At 39.8% G+C, this 26,085-nt stretch overlaps 1 protein-coding gene across 3 annotated transcripts; it reads left to right on the forward strand.

Moving 5' to 3' along the window:
* The first annotated feature begins 8,294 nt into the window (after positions 1-8,294).
* On the forward strand, positions 8,295-25,959 carry pals1b (protein associated with LIN7 1, MAGUK p55 family member b). 3 transcript variants are annotated; one of them, XM_008276749.1, is made up of 14 exons: positions 8,295-8,467; positions 11,724-12,205; positions 14,016-14,224; positions 17,334-17,411; positions 19,204-19,323; positions 19,759-19,920; positions 21,102-21,179; positions 21,271-21,454; positions 22,664-22,732; positions 22,866-22,937; positions 23,581-23,742; positions 24,022-24,224; positions 24,455-24,565; positions 24,955-25,959. In XM_008276749.1, exons 2-14 carry the CDS (start codon positions 11,878-11,880, stop codon positions 25,129-25,131), a joined length of 1,953 nt encoding a protein of 650 aa, XP_008274971.1. In that variant the 5' UTR covers positions 8,295-8,467; positions 11,724-11,877; the 3' UTR covers positions 25,132-25,959. The 3 variants fall into 3 exon arrangements, with proteins under 3 accessions (XP_008274971.1, XP_008274972.1, XP_008274973.1); XM_008276750.1 differs by having other exon boundaries at positions 19,216-19,323; XM_008276751.1 differs by lacking the exons at positions 8,295-8,467; positions 11,724-12,205; positions 14,016-14,224 and adding an exon at positions 16,080-16,093.
* Positions 25,960-26,085: the final 126 nt, after the last annotated feature.

The raw sequence follows: 26,085 nt of genomic DNA on the forward strand, positions 1-26,085 counted from the left end.
TTAATGAAAAAATCTAATTATAAAAAGAGATTTATTCTGTAATATATTATTATGATTATTCTTATTATTATTATCATTATTCTTCTTATTATCATTATTATATTAAGGCAACTTCGTTCCTTTCATTGCAATTGCTTTGTGTGTTCAACGCTAGACCTTATCTATAGAAGTAGCATTTTAATAGACAGCTGTAGGTGCCTGCCAGGACAAAAAAAAAAAAGAAAATTATTATTTTCTCATCATTCGTGGAAAAAAATAATCTGTTTTTTGAAAATGAAGAAAACATTGAGGAAGGCTCCAGATTTCCCATGGTGCTCAGCCAAATGGAAGAGGGGGCACATCAAGGCCAGTTCCTCTTTTGAGCATCCATCAAGGTGACACTTCTGTTTTTCTCTCATTAGTATGCATCATAATGGCTTCACAAAGAGCTTTGCTTGTTGTTTATCTTGTGAGTCTCGTTTATGTGCGCAGTGCCAAATGCCTGGGCAGGGAGAAGGTGGTGGGAGGGGGAGGTGGGGGGCACACCCCTGTTGGCCCAGACCCTGAAGCTTCCTTATATTCATGGTGACCCCACCAGGGGTGAGCTGAACCTGGGAAAAATAATATTTTATTTGATCAACTATTTAAGAAAAAAAAAAAAAAGAAAGAAAAGAAACAGCTTCTTTAAGTGCTGACAGCCTTTTTAACCAACTTCACAGAAATGTACAGAAAAAATAAGAACCATATTGTACAGATATATGTGACCAGCACTCCTATGGAAACTATTAAGCAATGAGGAGACATTGAACAACGCTGTACTATAACATTTTCTGTAATGATATGAAACTGATGAAAGAGACTAAGATAATAAAAATCCTTGATCATTATGTAAAAAAAAAGTTCTTGTTGGGTTTCCTTTTTTAATAAAATATACCTAATGAAAAAACAGTGATTTTCTTCATTGCTGCAAAACGTTTTGTAGGTGGTATCCTAAAGGTCTGGGGAGTGCATGAATTTTGTATGAATGATTATCTTACCTCCTTCACCAACCACTGTCAAGGTCCATGAGCAGAGCACCCTGGTGAACACAGCTACTAAATGTGAATGTGATGTAAATAAAGGCTTCTAGCCAACATCCCTCCACAGCAATGGTGAAAAATGACATTACTTTACCATTATAAGACATTACTGTATTTTGAGATACTTCACTTGAATATTTTGTAGCTCACCAATAGTTAACTAGATTTAGGAGGAAAGTATTGTGCTTTTTAACCACACTACACTGTTTGACAGCTATATTTACCAGTTACTGTTTCAGATTAGTATTTTACAAAAGCATTGTCATGTTTCAAATATATTTGGCTCTTTAGCATGGTTTATTTAGTTAACTGTTTAGGGCCCAAAGAAATGCAGTTGTCCTACATTTCAGAACAAAACCAAACCTCTCTAAGACTGAGTTCCTTGTCATCCCAGTCAGTCCCTCTCTACAACAAGAAATCAACATTGAGCTTGATTCAACCCAACTCAAACCCACAAAATCTGCCAGAAACATGGGTGTCATGATTGATGACCAACTAACCTTCAAGACTCATGTGGCCTCTGTTGCTTGACTGTGTTGATTGGCCCTGTATAACATCAGGAAGATCATACCTTTCTTGTCTATTCATGCAACAAAACTCCTGGTACAGGCTCTTGTAATATCACGCATGTCATCCCGCTGTTCAGATCGCTTCACTGGCTTCCAGTTGCTGCCCACATCAAATTCAAAACTCTGACACTTGCCTACAAAACTACAGTGAGAACAGCTCTGTCCTACCTGAACTCTTTCATTCAGGTCTACACTCCCTCCTGCTCACTACGCTCGACCAGCAAAAGCTGTCTGATACAATCACCACAACAGGGCCCGAGGTCGATAGCTGGACTCCTCTTCTCTGTGTTTCCCCAGTGGTGCAACGAGTGACCAAACTCTGTTTGATCTGCAGAGCCCCTCTCAGTCTTTAAGAAAAGACTAAAGACCCAGCTCTTCACTGACCACCTCTGCACTTGAAAGACTGGGAAAAAAAAGAAAGAAAAAGAAAAGTCCTGTTACCTCCCATACTGCCTACTGTTGGCACCAATGTGCTATCACACTTGAACTTGTTCTATGGCACTTATCTAGATTGTTTTCTCCTGGCTAGATTCTTGTTTGTGTTGTATCTACTCTCAGATGTACGTCGCTTTGGATAAAGGCGCCTGAAATGAAATTGTTAAACTGTTGAAAATTTAAAACAAAAGGGAAGTCTTCATATATCTATTACATTAAGCAGGTGCGTCAGAGAGGGACAAGTACGTCCAACATGTAGAAAACAGATTCCCACACACTCTCTTACTTGCAATGGTACATTGAATAGTGCAATGTTTTGGTCCTAGACATTCATCAGGCAAATCTAAATTTCATCAGCAAAAAATTTGCCTGATGAAGGTCTAAGACCAAAACGTTGCAGTATGAAATGTATGATTGCAAGTAAGTTAGTGTGCGGGAATCTGTTTTCTACAGAATTGTAGAAAATCAAACGTTACCAAATGAATTAGTACAGATTTTCCTTCTTTTCTTGTTCTTCCGTCATGTCATGGCCCCTCAGTCATTAAAACTGTGTTAATCTGTTTACTTGTGCACTTGTTCTTATGTGAGGGTTTTAACACAGGACTTCAAATTGTAATTGAGTATTTTTACATTGTAGAACTGTTACTTTTGCTTAAAGTGTCTGTGTACATCTCCCACCATTGCTCCTACAACAAACAAACAAAACACACAGCACTACAATGAATCAGTGCAAACCAAAGGGGGTTTAAACTGTCTCTCTTTCCAAGAGTAGCAAAAAATCAGGAACTAGCAGGGGAGAGCAAATGAGGAAAAATGGTTAAGCACAGAGGTGTCAGAAAAGATTAACCTAATAGAAAATACAGTGGGTAAAAGGCAGCTTCTGGCTTTGGTGAAGATATTTATGGGGCAGCATGAGATTCGACACTTTCTCCTCTTCTCTGCAAAGTGACATGCCAGTAGATCCTATTAGCTGATCATGAGCAGTCGTTCTGGGACAAGAACTTATTTAAATGTATCTTTGTGAATATGTATAAAATGTGACCAATGTGAGGAGATCAGTTTGAGAATGACTGTAAAAAAATAACTGCAAATTCTTCATACCCTTAAGTGCAAAAAGTGTGGGTATTTGATTGAAGATTTATTTTATTTATTTATTTATTTTTAAGTAAATTGGATGAGTAGAGATCAGTGTAGGGTAGAAAATAAGATGTACTTATTTCCACACCAAAGCAAGTGATTGCATTAATTACAATTATTAAAAAAACCTTTGAATTATTCGTCCAGCGATGTAATCTCAGTCAGCACAATAATTCTAATAAATTGTTACTCTTGGTGATCAGTCAAGAGTGTTTTATAAAGTTAAGGGAATTAACTTAGAGCTTAGGTAACTAAAGATCAGATGCGTAAATGACTGAAAGTAAGCTATAGAAAACACAGGAAACAACTGTATACACACACACACAACATTTATTACTAACTAAAACAAACAAACAAAACACAACAATAAACATAAAATATAAAATACAAACAATGATGGAAATGCTGGTTGAGAAATATGAATGTGAAAACCTGAATGTGGAGCAGAGTAGTGGCTTAGAGACTTAAAAGTCTTTTCACCCGAAGCAGCAGATAATCTGTTAAATTTGGAATGTTGGTCGAAAGGCCAGTTGTAGCTCGATACTTGCAGTTTCCTTGGCGGGTGCAGCAGCGTCTGGAGTTGGGAGACGAGGCCTTCAGCTGGAGTTGGATCAGGGTGTGGCAGTTGGAGTTGCTAACATTGGACCAAAGTGGGAGATTCTATGGCCTTCAGAAAATCCGCGGTCTTTCAGGTGAAATACCTTTTAATAGTAAAACTGACCAATCACAGCGAGCTCCCCTCCCAGAGGGGCTGTTAGATATGATGCCCCTGTATCACAGGGGGGTCATGAAGTGGTCATGAGGTGATCAGAGTACTGGTACTGTGTCTTCACTGTTCATTCATAAGTTCAGTTGTTAAGTTCAGTTGTTGCATGTCACTGGAAATGAGGGGTCAGCAGAGCAATACGTTAAGCCCGGGGCACTACATTGCACCCGGCCATCTGTTAAGGTCCGCGTGGTTGAATGTTTTTCTTTGTCTTCCCCCAAAAGCTTCTTTGTGTTAGATCTTCTGAAGCTCTGATAGGTGTGATAAGGGAATTCCTAAGTGGGCTCTGCTTGTCCTGGCTTTGGCTCCCCCGAGTCTGCAGAGCTCATTTACATGACCCTGTGGCCTGCAGAATAGTTCTGTCTTTTATGACATGTGACTGGATACTGGAAAGTTCAAATGAAGCCTCTTGAATCCTTTTGGCATCTGTGTCTGTCCATATCCTACATCAGTCAAAGCCTACCTGAAGATGGAACCTGTAATTCATATTTATATTTAAAACCAGAGATTCAAAGAATAGGATTTTTTCTAATGCCACCTCTTGTGATGTGTTTATGCATGTGGTTTACATCTGGCAGATGCTTTCTTTCTGCATCTGTAACCTCTCTTGCAGCAACATCCTGCAGCAGTGGGCACACACCCTTGATCTGATCCAGCTGTCAAGAACTTGTGAACATCTTAAAACACACAGAAACAGACAGTTTTGATGTCCAGAGCAGAAACATTTAGGAGGAGGTGAACCAACAAAAAAAAACTGTTATAGAAGTGGTTTTTTGATCACCAAGCCACTGTACGTGCCAAAATGTCCTTGGGCAAGATGCTGAAGCCCAGTGAGAGAGCTTGGCCACCATTGGTGTGTGAGAGTGTTGGTGTGTCAGGGAGTAAATGAGAAAGACATTTTGCTTTGTAAAACCTAGCTAAAGATAAAAGGTACAATAGTGTGGACAGTGTACACTTTCTAGTGGTCATCCCTAAAGTCAGGAGACTGATCACAAAGACCAAGACCTATTTACCTGTTACATTATGCTCCGTCAATACAATCACATCATACAGACAAACTTTAAGATTTAAGGTCATTGAAGAAAGCTACAGTCCCTGGGCAGCACCAGTTGTTTTAGTGCGTAAGAAAAATGGTGCATGGCGTTTCTGCCTGGACTACAGGAAACTCAATCAGGTCATGATTAAAGACTCTCACCCTCTTCCCAGAGTGGATGACGTGCTTGATGCTTTGTCAGGCTCTGCTTGGTTCACTACCATGGATCTTCAACATGGCTACTGGCAAGTTGAGCTTGAGGAGTCAGATCGTGAAAAGACAGCATTCACGACAGGCAGTGAACTGTATCATTTCAAAGTTATGCCCATGGGACTAACAAATGCTCCCGCCACATGCCAACGTTTGATGGAAACCGTGCTCCGTGGCCTCCCATGGAAAACATGCCTGGTGTATTTGGATGATGTGCTTATCTACAGTCGATCCTTCAGCGAACATCTCCAGCACTTAGAGGAAATCCTCTCCAGACTCCATACCAGTGGCCTCAAGCTAAATCCAACAAAATGCTGCTTTGCCAGAGATCAGGTTAAATTTCTGGGTCACGTGGTATCCAAGTATGGCATTCAACCAGACCCAGGGAATGTGAAAAATGTTCAGGACTGGCCTACTCCACATTCAGCAACTGAAGTAAGAGCCTTCTTAGGACTCTGCTCTTATTATCAAAAGTTTATCAGGAACTTTGCACATCACAGTGTCCCCCTACATGCACTCACAGAGAAACATGCACCCTTCAAATGGACTCCCCAGTGTCAAGATGCGTTCACCTATCTGAAACATGCACTCTCAAAACCTCCAGTAGTGGCATTTCCTGACTTCACCTTGCCATTCACCCTCTACACAGATGCTTCGGGTTCAGCCGTTGGTGCTGTGCTAGCGCAGAAACATGAACGTCAAGAGAAAGTGATTGCCTAGGCTAGCCATGTTCTCACAAAAGCAGAAAGAAAGTGGTCAACTTATGACAGAGAGCTCTTTGCTATTGTCTGGTCCATAAGACATTTCCGCCACTATCTCCACAAACAGCCCTTTGTTATTGTCACAGATCACAAGCCTCTACTTGGTCTCAGACAGATTCCCATTGACAATGACAGAACTGGTCGACGTGCACGTTGGGCTCTTGAACTTGATCCTTTTGAGTGGACTGTATTTCATAAAGATGGCCACCGCCACCTGAATGCGGATGCAATGTCACGTCGCCCTGCTGACACCTCACAAACTGAGCAGAACATCACACACTATGATGAGACACACTCAACTCCTGTTAGTGCATCATGTCCTGTTGATTCTGTGCAGCCCCTCTACTCCTGTGAGGCTGACCCAAGACCAACTTCCCCTGATCAGACTAACTCTAAGCCTCCTTGTCCAGACTCACAGTCCTCTGCACAGTTTGTTTCCTCCACCTTTGCACTTCAACTCCCTGAATGTGATCTCAGAAAGGCACAACAAGAAGATCCTGCACTTTCAGAGGTTCTTAACTGGAAAGCAAAAGGTCGGAAACCACCACACTGGCATACGAAAAAAACGCACATCTGTTGAGAAAATACTTTGGCAAGAATACCACAGACTTATCTTGCATAATGGTTTGCTCTGCCGTAAAGTTGTCGTTCCATACTCTAAGTCGGTTATACATCAAGTTGTGGTCCCTCACAGTTGGAAGGACACTGTCTTAAAACTATTGCATGGAAACCCAGTAACTTGCCACATGTCAGCTGACAAAGTCCTGAAACGTGCTCAATTACTGTGTTATTGGCCATTTATGTCACGTGATATCAAAGTGTGGTGCAAACACTGTACTCCATGTGATGCAAGACGGAGTCCCACACCTCATCACAGAGCTCCGATGAAAACCATTGTTGCTGCTGAACCATTCCAAAAAGTTGCAGCCAATATACCCCGGTCGAAACGAAACGAATGCTAAGAATGAGAGCTATAGGTTACTTGCATGATCCCAGTTCTCAGAGTAGCATGAGTGAGATGTCTCACCAGACAGCCCTTCTTGCTGGGCAAAGCAAGAAGAGGTGCTTACTTTGAGTGATGCTGCATGGTAGCGCAGGCTACTTAAGGGTAGGGGGCTCCACCCGACGCAGTCGTCACGATCACCAGCCAATCAGGATTGGGGTAATGAGATAAATGCTTCTGAGGCATACGCAGGGGGTGTATCCCATCGTGAGACATCTCACTCATGCTACTCTGAGAACCGGAGTGCTAATCATGGTTGGCTAGTTGTCCGAAGTGAAATGGGTACTATCCATGTATCCATTACATGTTGTTTAAAATATAATGGCAACATCATTTCAGGGGCAACTATAAAGATTGGACTGATTGCTCTATATTTGCCCCTTGTCAGCGGTAACTATACACATACTATGTTTCTAATATACACTGTTGCCCATAAAGTTGGAGTAATATTTGCAATCGGACACATTCCTCTTTTTCTATTTCTACATGTATTCACTTTTGACCAATGATCACACACTGAGTCCCAGTTACCAGGTGAAACCAATTCTGACTTCAGGATCTGACTGAAGAGTGGGATGTCCTGCCCACTGACACCATCAACAAGCTGGTGGACAGTATGCCATTATGTCTTAACACACTGATCCATGTCAGGGGTGGCCATACTCAATATTAGTGACTGAGTGACATTTGAAAGAGTACTACTGGGCATTCTTCTGTATGAAATCCCCTTGAATATGGGTTTGCTGTTATATGACCAAGGAAAAAACTGAAAAACTGAAACAAAACTCTTAATCCTACTGTTCAATACCCCCAATTTTGTTCAAGCCTGAATACACATTTTGCAAAAGTTAATTGTGTTTTAATTGTTACTGCGATGTGTATTGTATGCATATTGTGATATCAATAAAGTTTTGAGAAGATATACACTTTATCTATCAAGAATAAATTACATTGTCACAATCATTCAATGAGAAAAGATTGAAAAAATATATACCAATTTTAAGGGCAACAGTGTATATGAACAAATACTTAAGTGTGATTTTTAATTGCAGAGATTATACAGGGTGTCTTACTTTGGGGTGTTGGTACTTTTACCTAAAATATTAATGTTACTGGTGTAATTACGTTTTAATCTAAAGTAACGGCTGCAGTTTGCCCACTAATATGTGTCCACAGCACCGGAGGCTGCACTGGTTGGACCTCGCAGTGTGGAAGTAGGGTTGTTGCGTGTCGGACAGACAGGGGGCGCTGGAGGCGCGGTGTTGCCAGGGGAGACGGCTCAAAACAACAGGCGCAGTTTCTCAGCAATGGCTACAAGTGTCCCGACTGAGCCTGGAGAAAGCCCACTGCAGCGCAGGAACGCGGTCCTGTGAAGACCGGGAGAGAGCTTGTCCTTTTCCTGTCCGTCCATGTCTGGTCGAAACACACGTTTTCTGAGAGAGAAAAGAAGAAGCTTTTTTTTCCAGGAAACCCGCTGAGCGTGCTGTTTGCGGCGGTGAGTAGCGGTCGGACGGCTACCGTGAGGCTACGCAGCACGTTAGCGGCAGCAGGCTGCTAAGCTAAGCTCTCTGCTGTTGTTACATTTGTGCCTAATTAATACAATTTTACACGTTTGCATTAAGAGCTGTGTTTAGTATAGGCATGTGTAGTACGTCTGTTATTGCCGCTGTGTGTGAACATGGTACAGCTTTCAGAAAGTTACACAAACCCGATCATAACTTTTAGAGAACAGGAAAGACTCGGTAGCTGTTATTCCTGCGCTGGTTTGTACTATTTACTTCAAGAAGGCAGCTAGTCGTCGTTAAAACTAGCTCTCTCACTAATTATTATAGTGTTACTCTCAGGTAAATGAATTGCAGTAGAGATGGACAGTATCTAACTGCAGCTACGGTACACAAATAAAGACAGTATTTCTCTAAATTATTTATTTGTTTGTTTACTTTTGTGAGTATTACAAAGTAGCTTACAGTTGTGCTGTAATTACACAAGCAGGATTTTCCATGTTTAGTCGTTGTCAGGATTGAGAGGGACTCACTTGAGTAAACCATGTGAGAATAGCCTTGTTAAGATCAGCTAAATACCACTTTGAAGGACATCACAACATGAAGACTAGTGACTGGTCTGCAGGTCAGTGGAGGATGCTGCCCTCATTTCACAGGGGGATGTGTTAGCTATTCAGAGAAGCCAATACTCTGAGCAGAAGGCAAAACCCACTCCTTATGCTGACAACTACCTCTGAAGCATCTGTGATGGCATATTTTCAGTTCCATGTACATGTAAGATCATCATTCAGGGTAGTATGTTGGTTTGTTGAGGAGATGTGATGTTTAATTTGAATTCTTCTGATTTTATCTCTGTGTGATCCTGGAGTATCTGTCAACTTAGTCTGCTCAGGTCATTGACATTACAATAAATGTTTAGCTCCTATTTACTTTCACAAACTTATTTAATCATCTCTATAATCTTTACTCTCGATTCCCAGAACTTGGTCCACATATGTAGCTGGTGCACTTCATCCTCAGTGTCCTACCCAGGGATCTCTGCTGCTTCCCAGAATTCCTTCCGGTGTTGTTGTGCCCACTGTGTTCATGCTCTCGTGAGCTAGAGTAGCTCGAGTAGAGCATAAGATCCCAGGTTTAATTAAGCCCACAGGAACAGATGGTTCGCTGGCAGTGTCTGCAGTTCATCAGCATTACACTGCCACTCTAAACGCAACTAAATGCTTCTGTAGGGGAGGGATTTGAAAGGTGGGGGATAGATCTGCCAGACATAATTAGCTCAGAGAAGTAGGTAGAAGAGGGGGAAGGTTGCTATGTGAAGATGGGTGACATGAGTGTATGACTGATGAAACAATATGTGCAACAAACTGTGTTTATCTGTAATTTCTCTATGGATTAAAAGAGTGTCATTATCTGGTAAGCTGTAGCAAAGAGGACAAATAAATATGAAAATGATTTTTCAAAATTGATAACAGCTATATGTCAAGCCTACAATGTATTCAGGCCACAGCTCCAGGAGGTTGGAGGAAAAGAGTCTTACCTCATTACTACACAACGACAGATATAGTGAAAAATCAACATGCTTTTGGCTTTCTAGATGTGTATCCCCCTATTTTGCCTCCAAAAACACTTTCATTCATCACTCACTGACTATTCTTGCATAATGACGTTCTGCTGTGAAATGAAGCTTGAGTTGTTTTTTGCCCTTTTTTTTTTTTAAACAACTAGAACCAACATAAGCTCCAAGTGAACATCTCTTGGTTAAACTATCAAATCCAGATTAATGCACGTAGCCTCCTTCAAAATAGATTGTAATCCACCACAGTCACAACAAAGTCCACAACATTGACAGATCAAGTAGCAATAGCCGGGTGTTGTGCATTACAATGAAATGCACTACATGTGTTTATTTAGGCATTTTAGTCTACAGATGGATATTTTGATTAAGCTGCTCAGGTGGACAATTGGGGACAGATGTAAAAAGCAAACGGCTGTACAAGGCTGAACTGAAGGGATTTGAGGTGACAGAGGCCAGAAAGCTTTCCATGTTAGGACTTAGATTAGTGAGTGTGTAAGATGAGAGCAGGTAAGAGCAAATGTCCTGATCAGTAGACTGACTGCTGAAAGGGGTACAATTTATTTATTTATTTGCATTTTTACATATGTTACAATGTGAAGACTTGGATGAACTTTAACATAAAAGCACAGATTAGAGATGAGGTTAACATGCCAAAACAATTTACTTATTACTAAGTTGCCATTTGTGAACAAATTAAGAAAAGTCATCCTGACAGTAATTAAGGGTCAGAAGGCAGCTGCTGAAATTGCATATTTTTAAAATATATATAGATTTTTTAAAGAAATTAGGGAAGGGCATACTCTTCTTGTGAATACAAAAATAAGATAAACAGATACAAATTGATTTAACTAACTATTTAGAAAGAAATAAAGTATCGACATTGAAACAGAAACGAGACATCAGGCCTGTTGTAAAGGAGTTTTTATTTGGGGGATTCATTTATTATAAATTGTTTATGAAACATCCTCAACAGGTCTACAAAACATTATAACACAAGTGAAAAATAGTCCAAAACTGTTCTTAACTAAAACATGCTCCGTTTCATGCAGTTAAGGAAAATTAGAAAATTCTCCTACAAAGAAGTTGGAACTAGGATCACAAAATGTATGTTACATTTTGTTTGAAAAATGATGTAATATATTGACGTTACGTTACTAACTAATCATTTTGGGTCTAATATAAAGTGATTTATATTATATGAGACTATAAATATAAATGTTTGCATGAATATATGCTTGAAACAATGAGGAATTTTGACAGCATTTTAAGTTGTATTAAGAAAGTATTCCCAACTACAGCCTGCAGAACAGGGCAGCGCTCAACGTTGAACAACATTTAGCCCCATCTACAGTAATTTAATTGGCTTAAATGTCAAATACAGGTGGGCTCAAACATCAGTTTCATTGGTTTGGACTGGGGATTGGGTGGAGTTAAACATCGCAGGTTTATAAAATAAAAGACTTGTGGCTACTTGTCTTCCATTTCCAATTCCAGTCATTTTTATTTTAAAAGCAGAATAGCAGCGCTTTTATTTTTACAAAAGAGCAAATGCCCTACTGTTCAATTTAGAAGGAACACAATAATTGAGAGGTGATACCATTCTGAATAAACTAAAGTTGATCTTACATTTCTAAAGGGATTTACTCTCTTAACTGTCTCTGTCTGTATTCCAGGATGACAGATCACAGCCCGAGCAGACTGGACTACATCTTCCACTGGTGTGTTATGGCTCCTGAGCAGAGCAGCCTCAGCATCAGCTCCTCATAACGCTTCTGCAAATCTCAGGAAACACTGGGCTGGTTTGAGCTCTACACTGTTGCAGCAGGGATGATTACATCCCATATAAACGGTTATGTGCAAGAGACCTCTGTCCAGTCCAAGAACCACAGGGAGAGGGCTGTGGACTGTCCAGGAGAGGAAAGTAGATTTGTCAAATCTCCACACTGCACTGCCCAAATGGAGAGAATCCAGCATTACCAGGAGGAGCTGAGGAAGAAGAGAGAAGAGGACAGCAGGGGGAAGCATGACATTGACCCCAATGCTTCTCTGAGGCTTAAGAAGTTATCACAGAACACAAAGGTGGGCATTGACAATCCCACCTTCGAGGCAAAGGAAAAGTCCACCAAAGACGCATGTTCCCTGGATCCTGTAATTGGTAAGTTAAGAGAAGAAGAGGAATGAGAGTTAAAAGGTCTTCATGAGGGTCAAGTTGATTGGACAAGGAAGGGATGTTTGAATGAGGCGGAAGGAGAAGATAAGAACGTAGAGTTGTGGGGTTTTCCGAAAATTGCGTGAAAACAAAAGGAGTCACAATGACTACTGAAGTGGCAGGGCAGAGGGTGCTTTTTGAGGAGGGGGATCTTTTGCCAAGGCTTTTAAAAAATATATTTCAAATTCTGATGCATTCTGACTTAGTTGTGTATAGATGATTTTATTACACTAAGAGTCAACAATGTGTTAGCATCAGGGGCGATACATGACCTTTGAAAGGCCTTGTGTCAGAATATAAATGTTTTTCATCAGCATTTCTTTACCGAAAAAAAAATAGAAAGCAGTCAGTCAAAACAACAGAGTTTGCACCATGATGGTACGACACTTTTAGACCCACATGTCATTTAACAGGATACTATCCTTTGATGGCAGTCTGTTAGTAATGGGCCAGCTGCAGGTAGAATGTGCTAGTGGAAACCACAAATACACAACTCAAGACTAGAGCCCTACCAACAGTGGATTTTTGGGCTGATGTTGGGAGTTTAAGGGTTCTGTGCAGTATATTAGCTGGTCCTGGACTGAGATCTTATATGTTGTCCCTGGAATGTGCTTGAGCCTCTCTCACAACCCCAAGTGCTCATATTCACCTGACCACAGTGAACGTCACCTTTCCCATCTCTTCCAGTTGTTCTTTCAGCCCCTGCTTCCCAATCTCCTCACCCTCCTTCTCTCTGTTGTTACTGTCAGCTGGGATTGCTACATCAACCACAGTTGCCCTCTTCTGCTTCTTATTGACCACCACTATGTCAGGTTGGTTAGCCAACAGCTGCTTGTCAGTCGGAACTTGAAGTCCCACAGCTCTGTTGTTCTCAAAACACTTTTGGGGGCTTGTTCCTTTTGAACTTGGGGGTTTCTAACCCACACTCAACACAAATGTTCTGGTTCACTATCCCGGCCACTTATGCCTCTACAACCTGCTACTATGTGCTGGACTGTCTCAGAGGCATTTTTACATGTTCTGCACCTGTTGTCCTGTCTGCTGTGGTGGACCCCTGACTTAATGGATGTGGTGCTAAGGGCCTGTTGTTGTGCTGCCATGATCAGAGCCTCTGTGCTGTCCTAAAGGTTGTCTTTTTCTAGCCACTGGTATGAATTCTTGATGTGAGGCGCCTACTCTATACATCCAGTTGATGGGTTTGGTCTTTAACAATATTTCCTCTTCCTTCTCATCACCCTCTATATTCTGCTGCCTGAGGCCCTGTGAGCCATCATCTTCCTGATGTACTCATGGATGCTTCTTGTTTCATTCTAAATAGTGGCTCTGAAACACACTAATCCTCGGCTACATGTGCTGAGTGTTGTAAAGAATGTGTGTGTGTGTGTGTGTGTGTGTGTGTGTGTGTGTGTGTGTGCGTGCGTGCGTGCGTGGATATATACACACATACATATATTCATACCAGTGGGTGAAACACTGCTTGGCTGCTTGGCTATATATATTAATTTATTTATTGAAATAATATTTCATATTGTTGCATATTTTAAATATATTTGTGTTAGGCTACTATCATCCAATATAAAAACCAGGCTTTATTTTGGGTCATTACAAAAGTCAGAAGTTTGTTGTCACTTTAAATTAAACCTGGGAGACAAAGAAACATCTTTAACAAAAAAAAAAAATTCTGACTTGTGTTAACTTGTTGCTTTGCTTTGCCTTTGTATTTCTGTTCCCCTATCCGTCTGTGCTTCTTTCTCAGAACTGGAGGAGTTGCTGCAGGCTCTGAAGTGGGTGCAACACTGCTTGGCTGATGCTCAGAGCCAACAAGATGTGGAGCTGATTATTCAGCTTCTTGCCAAGGAGGACTTCAGAAATGCCTATACAATCTACAGTGTTGTGTCTCAGCAGATGAACAGAGTCAGTCCCACCTCACCCCTCACAGCACAGGCACAGGACCTCTGTCAGGAGGTATGCATCATGGTCCTTTTGGAGCAACTTGTTACAGCTTAAAACATCTGCATTTCCTAATGTAGTTTATACTGGTGGATCTAGCAGTTTTTTTAGAGGTAACTGTCCACCTTTTTAATCAAGGAACATCGACTGTGTTGGGTTACCTTATGAGGCAAGAAGTAGTCTCTACTGAGGAGGCAGTCTGTGCATTCAGGAATAAAGGTGCTCAGATTGTACTCACCGATGTATAGTTTTGACTACATTAGTTTTTTATTTACTTTCAAAGCACTTCTGTCAGTAAACCAATAGAACAAACTCAATTAAATAGGAAAACCTTTGCTTGAGGTGATAATTAATTCAACAAAGCTAACCAAAAGACAGTCGTGCCATTCTGAATAATTATGATATGCAAATTGTCTTGTGGTCAACAAGTTGAGTGAAAACAAAAATGTGGGATTTGCGGGATCCAGGCTATGCAAGTAAATTGAGCGAGCTGCCAAAAAAGATTCAGAAAGCAGAAGAATGTATATCAGAGAATTTGGGTGAAAAGAGGATAAGATGACCAGGATATACTTTTGAGAGGAACGAGCAAAGGAAAGGAGTAAAGTTTCAACCAAGGTATGGCTTTGGTATACCTATGGTTAGTAAATATTTGAAAGCATGAGTTTATATTTGAATTACCTTTGAATGTTTATTATTTATTAGTTTAATTACTTTAATTAAATTAATTAGTTTCGTATATTTTATTTAGTTTTATTAATTTCCTATTTGTTTATAGTGGCTTCTACTGAGCTCCAGTATAGAAAGTGACGTAGAGGAAGGAACCATTTCAGTATTCACGTTTTAGTAGGTGGAAATCTGCCGCAACTGATGTCCTTGTTGACAAAACATTGTCAACTGGTCTCTGCTGAAAGGAAAGTAGTTGACTTGTGTCCCAGCAGAAGTGAGTCTCTGGACACTGAATGTTGAAATGCAGCCTGTCACACAGTGCAGAAAGATAGAACTGCTATACATCTATGACAGGCTCCACCCACAGAGGTTGACAATAGAATAGAAGAATACAATAGAATGACAATAATCCCTCATTAAGATTATTGTCGACCTCTGATAGCTGTGACATAAAAGAATGTAAGACAGACTTTTCAGCGCATTTTGCTAGCTGCTGTATGATTTTTGTCTGATGGCTAGATGTGTAATAGTGAGACTTGTTTTGATGAAACAGGCTATAAGCTGTGTAGAATTCATGTAAAAGCAAGCACTGCTACAAAACTGCTATTCCCGTACAACGGGGTGGTTTGAAGATAGAGGGGTTAGGTATGATGATCCAGTTTGCTTCTCACACTCAATATATTTTCTTCCCATGTACAGTAAATCAGTGAGTGCCCTCGCCCACCAGGCATGGCTCCTGACCTGCTTAACAGTGCGTAAGAGTTTGAGCCGCAGTGTGTCTAAACTAAGTGGCTGTGCTGTGTGACACTCACATTTGTCATTGGGTAAACTAATCTCCCAGCTGCTCTCGGTGCTGGCTGAGCAGTACAGCACATTGCAGGTAGGAGGCCAGGATCTGGGCGGCCAGAAAAAGAAACTCCATCAGCTTACAGCAGTGTGGGCTGAGGCACAGTGCTGCTGGGGGGAGGGGAAAGTGCGTCACCTTGTTAGTGAGAGCTTTGATTAGTGTAATGTATGAACTAAGCTTCAAACAGGAGGTGAAGAAGAAGCGTAAGGACAAAGTAGCATAATGCCAAAATGTCTGCTATAATCATTCTGTGAAGAGACCAAGCCACAAACAGGAAATGCATTGTTTTTCTAAATGACAGCACAAGAACCAAAATTATTAAAATAGAACCATGTGACAGAGAAAGGAATAAAAATGGAACAGAGTTGACAGTAAGTAAAGCCACTGACCAGAAATATGATACACTGTTATTCAGAATATAAATGTTTTTGTTGTTGCTTTATTTTTATTTTTTTGTTCATGGAAGAATGACATCTGCTGTGAGTTACGTAAGGATAGCCAAATGAACGATGTATATGTGCCCTGTATATGGATGCACATTGACTTATATGTCTTTTTATTTTTGCTGCAAGTTTGAGAGAATTTAAACAATTTTCTTACATAAAAATGTCTCATTACTCAAATGATTCACTAACATGTTTCTTAGAATGTATGCATGTTTAGGACACAGTCAGACATCACTTAAATACAATTAGTGTATTACAGATTTTTATGCATCATAAACGTTGTTTTAATGTTGTCAGTGAAATACTAAACACAGTGTTGTGAAAAACAGCACCCAGCTCAAACAGGCAAATAGGTTCCTCTTTGTTTTCTTAATATTTCTCTGTTCTGTCACGTTTATTGCCCACTAAAGTTCATGTCTTAAAGCAGGAGTGTCCAGTCCTGGTCCTGGAGGGCCACAGTCCTGCATGTTTTAGATGTTTCCCTCTTCCAACAAACCTGATTCAAATGATCAGGATCGTTATCAGGCTTCTGCAGAGCTTGATGATGAGCTGATCATTTGAATCAGGTGTGTTGGAAGAGGGAAACATCTAAAACGGCCCTCGAGGACCAGGATTGGACACCCCTGTCTTAAAGCATTATTAATTATTGTTTTCAGACTGTGTTTGAGGTTCATTTGTAGCTGCCTTCTAACTTAGCTGCTTAGCCTTTAGCCACTGTGAAAGCAGTACATTTTCTGGTTTGTGGCAACAACTTGTGTTTCTTGTTCAGTCTTTGTAGTCTCTGTTTGAGAGACATTTCTGAGACCACAGAGTGACTCCAGAAAGTGAGAGAAGGCACCATAAGACCTGAAGGAGCACATTGAATTTATCAATAATTTATTGATAAAAAATGGCAATAGCGATAATCGTAAAAATGCCAAATATTGACCATGGTAATCATCCAGGCTGATAATCGCTCTGTCCCTAGTCTGCACCAGTTGTCAGTAATTAATAAGTTAAGTTAACTGACTGTAGTCTTTATTGTGTTAAGATGATATCAAGATGTATATAGGTACTTAACCATTTGATCTGACCTAACTTGCTTACTGTAATTATCGCTCTAAGTGGCAGATATACCACCATGGTATTTTTTTTCTCACCATGATGTACCCCTTTTTCTGTTTAGGTACAGAGGATTCTTCAATCCAGCCATCAAAAGGAGGGTTTGGAGCTCAGAGCACTGCTTACCAATCCTCATCTCAAGGTCAGAGATCAGCTGTGACCTCCCCTTGACCTATATTATGATTGTAAATCGGCATCACAGAGATTAATTTGCAGAGACTTAAAGGCTGAATAATTTATTTCGTTGATATGCTGATAACTACACTACTGGAAATAGAATGAATGTTATACTGTCCTGTTTCCTAGACAGTAATTGTTTATCTTGCGTCTTACAACTGGAGGTCACAGATCAGGGTTAAGTATACAATATGCCGGTAAACCATGAGACTTAACAGCTTACCACCTCAAACACAGTTTCATATCCCTGTTGCCATTGTGCATGCTTGACAACAAGATAGAATAAATGGACAAATGGCCTATCATCATACAGTACACTGTGTTGTGCGTCAAAAAAAGAGTGAAATATATATAGTGATCAGACACCATACCAACACTGTGATAAGGTCATATCATATGTTGGTGGCCCTTGAAGTGGCAGAGTTGTGTCGCTTTACTCAAGGACACTCAGACAGAGCATGTCATTTTTGCACAGATTTCATTTACAATTATACATCTATTTTGTCTGTATCTGTCTCGTTATTATTCGGTGGTATTTGGGATGTACTAAGGTATTTTTTTCAGGCTCAACTAGTCCTGCTTTTGTTTGAAAGATTCATGTACTGGGTCTCAAGAAAGGCACTTTATGTATGTGTATATTTTTGTTGAATACAATCTTAAGCTTTGATAAAGATGTGTCATTTTTACTGCAATGAGTGAAAACATTGTATTCCTGACCAAGTAAATTCTTCTTTGAAATGCAGTAATAATGTCAGACAAATTAAATGTGAGTGATTGATCCATAAAGTATTGAATTTGTTATAAAACAAAAAACAAAACAATAACAATATATCTAATTGAATAATGGACCATTTTGGCTCATGCCTACTTGTTATAAAAGAGCATCTGATAAAAGTGAGCTTGAAGGGTTTAAAGTATTTATAATTAATCATTTGCTAACAGGAAATATCTTTCCTCTTACTACTCATCTTTATTGTCCACTTGGGACATACCTACACTTCAGTGTAATAAGGTGGAACTTTGCAGTAATGTGTTTATTAATTATCATACAGTGCATCGTCAAGGGCTGCTGTTAGTTGACTGGACAATCACAATGTTTCTCTAAGATGTGCCACTTACTCAGTCTTTACAAAAACTATTAACATCACAGGTTCAGGGCACTTCCACACTGTCTAAGCATTGCATTGCAAAAACACCCCCAAAAACCCTAATGCGTTGATTTTGGTTAACTGTACAGCTATTGATTGGTACTTCTGTTTAGCATTTTGTGAATCAACATATGAAAGAATCAAACATATTCTCAGACTACATTTCTACACTGAAGTGGCTGGAAAATATACCTTTTCAGTTTTAGTTTCAGTGATTCTTCTGGAAAGGAAATTCTTGTGACATTATTATTATTATTTTAAACTCTGCTGACTGGTCTTTTAAAAAAGATGTAACGTGACTACATCTGAGAAAAGGAGTCTGGAAATTTGCTTGATATCACATCTTCTGTTTCATTGTTTTATATTACAAGCACAAACGATTAACAATTTAAATACAACTGTACCAGGAATATTTGAGAGATATTTATTTCCAAACCAACTATAGCTGTTGTGAAAGAAAGCATCCTGCCTTCATTCCCTTTGCCTCATGCTGCCTTCTCCTGTGTTCATGTCTTTCTGTGTTTCTGTCCATTATGTGTTTGTAAATGTCTTATGTGCATACTGGTTGTCTATACATATGTGTATGTACTGTGTGTGTTAATGTGGCAGGCTCTGATGCAGGCCCATGACAGTGTGGCAGGGCAGGAAATGGCAGAGGAAAATGTGACTCAGTACCTCGGAGAGACGGTTAAATTAGTGCGACTGGAGAAGACCAGAGACACTCCACTGGTAAGACCCCATCGGGTAGCCTTGTGGAGTCACACTGATGCCTACCAACATTACTGTATGACCTTCAAAAAATTCTTACAGTCTCTTAGCCATTTCGACTGCTTCATGCTTTGTAGTAGAATTCCAAATATTGTGTATCAGCAAGAGAATTGTGATGAAAATCCTCACAAACACGAACAACGAGAAAAGGAGGTTATGAGGATAGTTGTGCTCATATTCAAGAACTTTAGTTGGCAGTTGGTAGAATTGTCAGTACAATAAAAACTTGCAAAATGTTGTTAGTTCATTAAGGAACACCACAACACAGTATAAATAGGATGTGGGAGACACTGGCGCTGATGCAATAGTTCTGACTGTATGGAGCATGTGTTGCTTGTTTAGTGAGATCCTCTTTGTCACTTATATGAACTCCATGCATGTGTGTGTTGTCATCAGGGTGCAACTGTACGCAATGACATGGACAGTGTGGTGGTGAGTCGTGTGGTGAAAGGCGGCGCAGCAGAGCGGAGTGGCCTCCTCAGTGAAGGAGATGAGATCCTGGAGATCAACGGGATTTCGATTCGTGGAAAACACATCAATGAAGTCCATGACTTGCTGGTGAGGACTATTATCTATTATTATTAAATGTTCTTTTGATTATTTTCAATAATTTATGTGAACATACTTCTGTTATGGCTGTATTTTGATATATTAGGACCGGGATTTTTTTCCAGTGTACCTTAAAATATCCTGAAAGACCTGAAAGAAAAATTGTGCGCTTTTAATGCTGCAGGGTGGCTCAGTGGTTAGCACCGTCGCCTCGCAGCTAGAAGGTCACCGGTTCGCATCCTGGTGAGGACACGCGGGATCTTTCTGCGTGGAGTTTGCATGTTCTCCCCGTGCAGCTCCTCTCCAGCTTCTCCGGTTTCCTCCCACACAGTCCAAAAACATGTTGAGGTTAATTGGTGATTCTAAATTGTCCATAGGTGTGAATGTGAGTGTGCTTGGTTGTCTGTCTCTAAGTGTGGCCCTGTGATAAACTGGCAGCCTGTCCAGGGTGTCCCCTGCCTTCGCTCTAAGTTGACTGGGATAGGCTCCAGGCTTCCAGGACCCTCGGCTTTTAATGCCATAATGTATTAAATGATGCGTCTTACTTGGCCCGACTGTTCTTTCTTATTTGTTGGCATTATTTTTCACTCACAGTGCATAAGCAATTCTACAAAAATTCTGAATTAGTTTGACAGACATTTTAATCTCTGAAATATCATTAAGTTCATTAAGGTATGCAGCTCTAAAATGTGTCTTTTGCCTGAGAAGACAACTAGCAGAATCATCATAAGTAAATATATTCATGAATTTAAAGATATCATTAGCATGTTAGCTAACATGCAAAAAATATGTTTTTTCTTTTTTTTTCTTTTTTTTTTGTAAACCAAATTCAGTTGTAATGTAAAGACCCCCTCCAGTGAAACATTTGTTTTTGTGGCCTGTTAACATGATCATATACTATATATTTTACATGCCAGAAGACACATCATGAGTGAAATAAGCAGTCAGGCCATGGATGAGCATTTCCACTTTCAAACTGCAGCACACTGCTGGCAGTCTCTAAACCACAGATTCAGACAGCACAGACATACCAAACCCAAAGAGCCAATCCTGTCAACTTACTTACAACTTTATGTATCATTGTTCTTTTTCAGAATCAGTTTATGGTTCCAGCATAAATGATCAAATTACTCCCAATAGTAGAAAACAACGTATCCCTGTTTTTCATTGCATTTCCTCTTTTTCAACAGCAACAAATGCAGGGCACTCTGACCTTCCTTCTTATCCCAAGTTCTCAGATTAAACCTGCCCCGCACAGACAGACTGTGGTAAGTGTATAATGGTATGAGTGTGTTTGCATGAGATTGCCTGTCTGCATGCATGCAACAACAACCTTGACAATGTAAACCCTGTCCTCAGATGCACGTACGAGCTTACTTTGACTACGACCCCTCTGATGACCCCTTTGTGCCGTGTCGAGAGCTAGGCCTGTCCTTCCAGAAGGGAGACATCCTCCACGTCATCAGCCAGGATGACCCCAACTGGTGGCAGGCCTACAGGGATGGAGATGAGGACAACCAGCCCCTCGCTGGACTCATTCCAGGTAGCAATCCAACCAGGGCTAAATATGTAGTGTATTGCTTCTCAAAGGGAGGCTATACTGATACAAATATAAAAAAGTCTAGAAACATTTACAGATGATTGTAACATTTACCATATGGGTTTTTATGTTTTGTATTAAAACTATATTATGTATAGTATTGCAAAAGCCAGTGTCATACACACAGCATGCAGTAACTACAAACACTTTACAACTGCATAAAAATGCACATGTATGGAAGTCAATGTAAAAAATATGTAGTTGTTGTTCACACCTTGTACAATGTACATGGCTTGAATATGTGTGAAGAAATGCAACACAATGTGAATTGTCAGAAAATTAAGTGTCACAGGGTAAGGTGTTGTATTTTGGTGAAAAATCACATGTTTTGTGTTGTGTTGTTTTAAGAATTAACACTGGGACCCAGGTCTGTCTTCAGTGCATTCGTTCATAAATCATTCCATTTGTAAGCGCACATAACACGTGTAAATAGATTTTTAAAAGCTGGATAATTGGAATTTGTTGTATACTAAATGGCCCGTAGATGCACAGAATAAAAATTTTTCATTTTTACTTTTAATAGAAAAGAAACCAAAATATATACATTTATATTTACTATTATTAGTACTGTTACTATTTGTAGTGACACTGGTGTCACAACAACGTATATTAAATGCAGAAGAGATGGTGTGTGTTCTCCAAATGCCAAGACTGCAGCTGTTTAGTGGAGGTAGCAGGAACCAGACATAACATCAAGATCGAAATAGAAATAAGAAGTTTAGTGTGATTACATCAAGAATGCCAATAATGCATGAACTACATAGGACAACTCATCATATTATATTGAGAAGCTGATAGTTTTCTCCAGTTCGATAGACATGTATTGTCATGTCATTTCTTGTAGTAACTGGAAACCAAGTCACAGAACAGCACTTGAAAATGACTATTAACCTGGAAGGCCTATCGTGGCAGGAATCGCCACCCATCTGGCTTGACATGCCAGATGGGTGGCGATTCCATCTGTTAAAATAAACACCGAAGAATTATTTACGATTACTTTTTCACCCATGCCTGCTGTGACTACAAGAAAATAGGTCAAGCACAGGAAAGAAATGGAAAGTGGGTGATTTTTGCCTGTTTCTAAATACATAAATACATTGAATTTAAGTATTTATACATAATATGCATATTTTTCTGTTTTATTTTTTGCAGGTAAAAGCTTCCAGCAACAAAGAGAGACCTTAAAGAAAACTTTAACAGACAGAAGTCGAGAGCAGCAAGGTAAGAAGACTGATTTTACATCCACTTGGACTCATGAAAATAAAATGTATTCTATCTAGAGAGTTGTAACCAAGTGAAATGATAATCTGCCTTTGAACGTTGTTTTTTTTTTTTTTTTCAATTACATGTTCAGGGAAGCATTGGTATGGAAAGAAGAGCAAGAAACAGAGGAAGAAGAGTACATCGAACTTTAACAAAAATACTGGTAAGATCACTTTTTTCTTGTGTCTTTTCAGTGATTTGACAAATGAGCTGATTTAAAAGCGTGCAACTTCAGACTTCAGCCCACTGTCACTTCACATTTAGCACGTGAAAGACTTCCACACTGAGCCACTGCCAAGTGTCTGCACATGGTCAGTATTAACCCCACACGTTAGCTGGAGTTGACACATCTTGTCTTTTTCACAGCAGCTTGTCCAGACTCGGTGTGTCACAGGTCAGATTAGTTCTGTCTTCACAGACGGGATCAGAGAAGGCACCAACAGGTGCCCAGCAGGTGCCTAAATGGCTTGGAGAAACCTTTGGTGTTACTGGTTCACATGTAGAAAAACATACTAAGACTGACACACATACTGTTCCTGTGATACTTCTTAGTGGCCAGCATTCCCATACTATGAGCTGGGAGGGTCAGATATGAAGACAATACTTTATTCAGGACAAAACCTTCACACAAACACACACATGCTAATATAACTGCCTCATATTTAATTGATGTCTAAAATCTCTTGTGTCTTTCCCAGGTCCACAGAGGTCAAACTTAGGTGCAGAACAGCAGCCCAGGAGCTCACAGTAATTTGTTATGTATGTTGAGGATGTTTCATTGAAACTGTCCCAAACTGTGTCTGCAGACTATGATGACATCCTGACCTATGAGGAGATGTCCCTTTACCACCAGCCTGCCAATCGGAAACGTCCCATAGCTCTGATTGGCCCAACAAACAGTGGTCACGATGAGCTGCGTCGGAGGCTTCTGTCATTTGAACCCGAAAAGTTTGCTGTTGCTGTTCCACGTAAGTCCACATTTTGTTAAAGTAGCAAGACATGGCAATATCAAATATTTACAGCTGGTTTCAGATGAGGAACAAAGTATGCATCTAGGATTCAGTAAGTATTTATATCCTTTGACATATCAAGCAGCACATTATTTTCTCATTTATAATGTCAAACTAACAAGAACCTAAACCGACAACTTAAAAAGAACTTAAAAAGGACCACCAACATGGATCCAAAAAGTAGCCTGAGTATTTTTTACAGTAAGTCAAGCTGATCTATCCTGTTTCATGGCTCAGACACAACCAGAAACCCAAGGATACATGAGCGGAATGGCCGTGAATACCATTTTGTAAGTCGTCCTGCCTTTGAAGCCGACTTGGCGGCTGCAAAATTCATTGAATCAGGGGAGTATGAGAAGAACTTGTACGGCACCAGCACAGACTCTGTCCGACACATCATCAACTCTGGACGCATCTGTTTGCTCTGCCTACACACAAGGGTAGGAGACTGAATACTTTACATTTCTGTTGAGACAATTCTTTACATTACTTTAGTCCAACGTGTTATTTACATTAAATCGTTTTTTGGTTTGATCAAAACTGAAATAATATTTTTGTGTAGAAAGAAGGCTAAACTCTCAGACTTGTTTTGGTAAATTTAACCCTGGTTATTTTGTGTGTTTGATTTTCCTTTTCATTTGTTTGTTTGCAATTGTTTTTTTTGTGACAGTCACTGCAGGTGTTGAGGTCCTCCAACCTAAAGCCATATGTCATCTTCATCGCTCCAACTTCTCAGGAACAACTACGCACCCTGCTGGCCACAGAGGGGAAATCACCAAAGGTAAAAGTTGAGGCACTCTCAGACTGTGCAGGGAAAGAATTTATAGTTCAGTATTTAGTTGGGCATAATAGTTAACATGCCAACTGGTGTCTAACTAACAGGGACTTCACAAGAGTGGAAATAGTAAAACCAGACTGTTTGTGCCTGCCGCTCTAAATAGACAGTAGTCAGGAAATAAACAACACTGCATCACTTGATGAAATAACCAGCAAAGGGCACAGCTATTAATTATGTAAAAATATTGATATGTATTTAGAAAATAAAATAAAATAAACACCATGTAAGCATTTAAGAATTATGTTTGAATAGGTGTATAGATGATGGATGGATGGATGGATAGAAATTTTCATCATCACCTCTTCTTAATCAATTTTTGTTTGTGTGCACAGCCGGAGGAGCTGAAGGAGGTCATTGAAAAGGCTCGCGAAATGGAGCACAATTTTGGTCACTTCTTTGATGCAGCCATCGTGAACATGGATCCAGACCAGGCTTTTCAAGAGCTACGCAGGGTGATAGATAAACTGGACACTGAGCCACAGTGGGTGCCCACCTCCTGGCTATGCTAGACGTTACGGAGTCTCAGCACAAGGGGTTTTAGAAAGAGACAAACTGAAGAGCAAAACTGGATGTTCCAGGAGACTGAAAAATGGACAGTGGTAAATCGTCACTGGATTTTCACTTGCACATTTTCCTCATTTGTAGAGGAGTCGACCGTTACTCATGTTGCAGAGATGGACTCAAGTTTCTTTCATTTTTTTGTTGGTGTGTGTCTTTGTGGGTGATTTTTTGTTGTTGTTTTGATTCCTGAATGTCTTTGTCTCAGCTTTATGCAAAATCATTTATCACACAAATAGAAATATTTCTACTCTATTATTATTAGTTATTTATAAATGTAAATATATATTTCCTAGATGAAAAGATGCAATATTTTATTGTTACATTTTGTGTGTGATACCTAAAATGGCACAAACTGAGTGTTAATATCACATTTTGTAATGGCTTCCTGAGATAAGGCATCAAGCCAAAACCATGTTAGGTACCAAACGGAGGAGAAGCGCCTGTGCTTCAATGGCTGCAGCATTATGTCTTCCATTCAGGAATACAGGAAAGAAATCTGCTGTAATCTGCACAGTTTTCAGGTACTTCCTTTGCACCAATATCAGAGTGATTTTATGTTGTGTCTCATTTATGCAATGATAACAAACCAGTCTCATGCTGGTTATCACTACTATCAGTATGTAATGCTGCAAAGTACTGCTGAGATTATTAACCATTATTGTCTGAGCAATGCATCATATCAGTGTAGTTCAACAAATACCGTACTGCTTCTTTGCAAGATATTTTCAAATCAAGAGAGACAATTTTGTTATTAAAATCAAAATGCAAACAAGTGATACTTTTTGCATGCATTTAAAAACATTCTGTTCTTATTTCAGATAAATTATTATATTAAATAAGTTTGCAGGGTTGCAACCCAGTTTAACCCTGCAAATGCCTAAATAAAAATACTGTTGTAAAAG

The sequence above is a fragment of the Stegastes partitus genome, unplaced genomic scaffold (genome assembly GCF_000690725.1).
Source record: "Stegastes partitus isolate 25-593 unplaced genomic scaffold, Stegastes_partitus-1.0.2 Scaffold80, whole genome shotgun sequence".
Classification (NCBI taxonomy): Eukaryota; Metazoa; Chordata; class Actinopteri; family Pomacentridae; genus Stegastes; species Stegastes partitus.

What these genes read in the sequence shown, in the direction of transcription:
- pals1b (XM_008276749.1), top strand. Translation starts at nt 11,878, where the DNA reads ATGATTACATCCCATATAAACGGTTATGTGCAAGAGACCTCTGTCCAG. An exon ending in CCTCGCTGGACTCATTCCAG is followed by an intron (nt 21,455 to 22,663) that starts GTAGCAATCCAA and finishes TATTTTTTGCAG; the next exon opens with GTAAAAGCTTCCAGCAACAA. An exon ending in TGCTCTGCCTACACACAAGG is followed by an intron (nt 24,225 to 24,454) that starts GTAGGAGACTGA and finishes TTTTTGTGACAG; the next exon opens with TCACTGCAGGTGTTGAGGTC.